This window comes from Dipodomys merriami, unplaced genomic scaffold (assembly GCF_024711535.1).
Source record: "Dipodomys merriami isolate MVZ:Mamm:240054 unplaced genomic scaffold, mDipMer1.0.p SCAF_14, whole genome shotgun sequence".
Lineage (NCBI taxonomy): Eukaryota > Metazoa > Chordata > Mammalia > Rodentia > Heteromyidae > Dipodomys > Dipodomys merriami.
This window is the reverse complement of record NW_027202715.1, coordinates 13,949,365-13,953,225: the sequence shown is the minus strand read 5'-3', so window position 1 is coordinate 13,953,225 and position 3,861 is coordinate 13,949,365. Positions and strand designations below refer to the sequence as shown.

The 3,861-nt window shown below is 50.9% G+C and overlaps 1 protein-coding gene across 1 annotated transcript; it reads right to left on the bottom strand.

The window, feature by feature from the left end:
• Window positions 1-1,385: 1,385 nt before the first annotated feature.
• Window positions 1,386-3,019, bottom strand: Znf488 (zinc finger protein 488). The gene is made up of 3 exons (XM_070020488.1): window positions 3,006-3,019; window positions 2,824-2,875; window positions 1,386-2,623 (listed from the first exon to the last, which is right to left on the bottom strand). Exons 1-3 carry the CDS (start codon window positions 3,017-3,019, stop codon window positions 1,604-1,606), a joined length of 1,086 nt encoding a protein of 361 aa, XP_069876589.1. The 3' UTR covers window positions 1,386-1,603.
• Window positions 3,020-3,861: the final 842 nt, after the last annotated feature.

Below are 3,861 nucleotides of genomic sequence, written 5' to 3'. Positions count from 1 at the left end.
CCCTGCGCAAGTCCTGAGTGTCAGCAAGGCCCTGGGTGCCCACATAGCTGGAATGGAATGAAAGAGAAACTATGCAGCCCAAACACTCCTGAACAAGGAGGAACTGCCTTCAAGTCCCTCCACTGGCCACCCTCCCACTTCCTATGGGACTTAGCTGCCACCTGGCCTAAGGACCAGAGTGGCTGGGACCAAAAATAGCCTAATCCATGCAGCTTAGAGCAGCAAAGGGATCAGACGGTAGAGCCTTCTGCCCCCAGCCCTGGGAAAACCCAAGATTCAGAGGGAGAAAACACCAAATTTTTCATTCTTCTCCCTCCCTCTCCTATTACTTGAACCCATTTCCCATTCCCTATTCAAAATTGATGCTGATGATTTGTCTCTCAGGGCCACAACAAAAAGCAAAGCTTAGCAAAGAATGACTTATTTTTTTAAAGACTTGCTTCAGAGATTGATATTACATATGTGATATGATTTTTAGACCTACCACAAATGACAAAGAGTGTAAAACCTGTGTCTAAAGAGAAGGTGCTGGGGACTCATTGCTGCAATCCTAGCTACTTAGGAAGCTGAGATCTGAGGATCATGGTTCAAAGCCAGCCAGGGAAGAACAAACTGTGAGGGTTTTATCTCCAATTAACTAGCAAAAAGTAGAGGAGTGGCTCAAGTGGTAGAGCGAGACCCTTGAGTGAAAAGGTTAAGAGAGAATACCCAGGCCCCAGTACCAACATTTACAAAAAATAAATGAAAATAAAAATAAATACAAGAGGGCTGGGAAGGTGGCTCAGTGGTAGAGCGCTTGCCTTGCATGCTCAAGGCCCTGGGTTCGATTCCTCAGCACCACATAAGCAAACAGAGAAAAGCCGGAAGTGGCGCTGTGGCTCAAGTGGTAGAGTGCTAGCCTTGAGCTGAAGAGCTGAGGGACAGCGCCCAGGCCCAGAGTTCAGGCCCCATGACCGGACCCAAAAATAAATAAATAAATAAATACAAGACATAAATATCACCACACCATTTTACAGAAGAGAAAAAAAATGAGGAGCATTAGGCAGAAGAAACATGTCCAAGGTCACAGCTTACAGGTGGAAGAGTTCAGATTAGAATAGGCAAAGCCAAAAATGTGTGTATCAGAGGTGCCTCTGTGCATAACAATGGGAATGGTGCCCAGAACAGCTTGCCCCCCCCATGCCCCTTGGGTCTCAAGAGCCTCAATAAGCAAAGCACACTTTGAGCTGGGCCCCAGTGGCTCATGCCTGTAATCCTAGCAACTCAGGAGGCTGAGATCTGAGGACCAAGGTTCAAAGCCAGCCTGGACAAGAAAGTTTGTGAGACTCTTCTCTGCAAGTCACCACCAAAAAGCCTGACATGAAGCTGCAGCTCAAATGGTAGAGTGTTAGCCTTCAGCAAAGAAGCTTAGGGACAGCGCCCACACCCTGAGTTCAAGACCTAGAGAAAAAAAGAAAAGTACACCCCTACAAGCCACAACTTCACTTCCTGCAGAACACATCATACAGGTTGCCTCGTCTGGAAATGTTCATCTCTGGAGAGGGTCCAGCCCCTCTTTGTCCACATCTTCCTCACTGCTGGACACTGGACCCCAGGCCACCTGCTAACTGTGAGAAGTCATGTGCCTGGAGAGATGGTGGCGCTCCCGGAAGTACTCGTGGCAGACGTGGCAAGTGAGCGCCCCCTCCCGGCGCTTCTTGGGAAGTGAGTCAGAGCCCGTGTGCTCCCGTTTATGATGAGACCGCATGTGGAAGACGAGGTCAGCCGTCAGGCGGAAGGCAAGGCTGCACTTGACGCACCAGTTCTGGGTGGACAAGCCTGGGGAGGAGAGTGGGGATGGCAGGAGGGCCCTTGAGGCGGTGGCAGGGGGCGCCAAAGGTGTGGGTACCCGGACCTGGGTGTGTTCCAGCCACAGCATAGGGGTCCCTTGAAAGGTACTGCAGAGCACAGAGTTCTGTGACAGCATTCTCAAATTCCAGTAATCACCCAGGAGTGTGCAAGTGGACAGTCCACCCCAGCCAGGGATGTCTGAAGACGTGAGGAGTCCTGAGAGCACCCCTAAGGAATCGCCAGGCGCCCCTACTGGGATGACAGGAAAGCACCTTGATCGCTCTGTTGGTCTCTTAGTAGGTTTGCTGAATGCACTTCTCTGCTCACTTCTGGTTGTTTTAGGCCCCCCAGAGCAGTCTATGTTGCTGCCTGCCATGGCCCTGGGAATGTCCAGGGCCAGTTGCTGGGGATGAAGCTGACCTGACTGGTCTTTGTGGTCTCCTTCCCACGCCTGGCAATCCCCCAGCTTCACCTGGAGCTGTGGAAGCTTCGTGAAGGCACTCTGCCTTTGGCTCATAGATGCCTTCCCGGACAGATGCAGCTTGCCTGGTACAGGTTTTCTAGGTACCAATGATTCAGCTGGCTCAGCATGGGCCACATCTTGGCCACTGGGCTCCGTGGCAGCCTCACAATGCAGGTGGTTTGTTTTCTCAAGCAGTACTGGCTTGCAGTCCTGGCTCTGCTCAGGCTCACTAAGTTGCTGCCTGATCTCAGACAAAGGGCTCAGTGGAGCCCCCTCCCCAGCAGCCATGGTGATCAGCAGGACCCGGATGGTCGAGCAGGGCCTAGTAGGCTTAGTAGGACAAATGCTTCAGTAGCCATTCATCTTCAGGGCAAGCTTGGCCCCCTGAGGGGAGTCCTGAGATTGGAGATTGCCCAGGGTAGCTGGCCCAGACACATTTGACCACGGGGCTCTGCAGGGAGAAGCAATGGGACAGTGAGACAGTCATCAGTCATTCAGCACACCACAAGTGCTAACATCAGATGAGTCACCTGATTCTTGGTCTCCCTTCCTGACTGTGGAATAAGGGTAGTGTCACACTGCCTTCAAGGAGAAAGGGGAAGAGCAAAGGAGGAGATTGTGTCATTTGGACACCAGATCTTCTTAGCAGCAGCTAAGGGATGTAGGGACTAAGACATCTACTAGAAAGAGCCCCAGAGTAGCAGCCCCTCACCCCAGAAGATCCATGGCCCAATACAGGAAAGAGCAGAGACAATTGGCAGAAATGCTTCCTGGGAATCAATCAGAGCAGGGCTGGGAATTAAAGATGCTGGAGAAGCAGGAAAGAAAAGTTTCTGCTCCCAGAGTAGAAAATTCCTGGGGTTTGGGCTCATCTACCAACAGGCAAACTCTGTTGTGAGAAGCCCCATACTGTTAGCTCCTGCTCCAAACTCTGCTTCATGAGGCCCTGGCTCAATGTCCAGTGCCCAGAGGAGTTCTCAGCCTGAAGAGGTCACAGCATTGGAGGATTGCACGATCCTTGCTCCTCACTCCATCCTGCTCTTTCTGTCTCCTAGGCGGGCAGCTCCTTGGTTCATACCATGCCCCACACCCTTCTTGCTTCTGCTTGCTTGCTTCTGTTTTTTTTTCTGGGAGAGCTCTGTGTGTGTGTGTGTGTGTGTGTGTGTGTGTGTGTGTGTGTGTGTGTGTGTGTGTGTGTGTGTGTGTGTGTGTGTACATGCACACGCACGCCAATACTGGGGCTTGAACTCAGTGCCTCATGTTCTCACTTAGGTTTTTCACTCAAGGCCAATACTCTACTGCTTGAGCCATAGATCCACTTCAGACTTTTTTTTTGCTGTTTAACTGAAGATAAAGTGTTTCACAGGCTTTCCTGCAAAGGTTGGCTTCGAACTGTGATCCCTAGATCTCAACTTCCTGAGTAGCTAGGATGATAGGTATGAACCACTGGTATCCAGCCCAAGGAAGGACAAATCATTGTTTAGGATTATAGGTATGAACCACTGGTATCCAGCCCAAGGAAGACAAATCATTGTTCTCTGACACTAGAGCAGACATCTGATGGGTAG

What these genes read in the sequence shown, in the direction of transcription:
- Znf488 (XM_070020488.1), bottom strand. An exon ending in GAAGGGAGACCAAGAATCAG is followed by an intron (nt 2,624 to 2,823) that starts GTGACTCATCTG and finishes TGTCCTACTAAG; the next exon opens with CCTACTAGGCCCTGCTCGAC.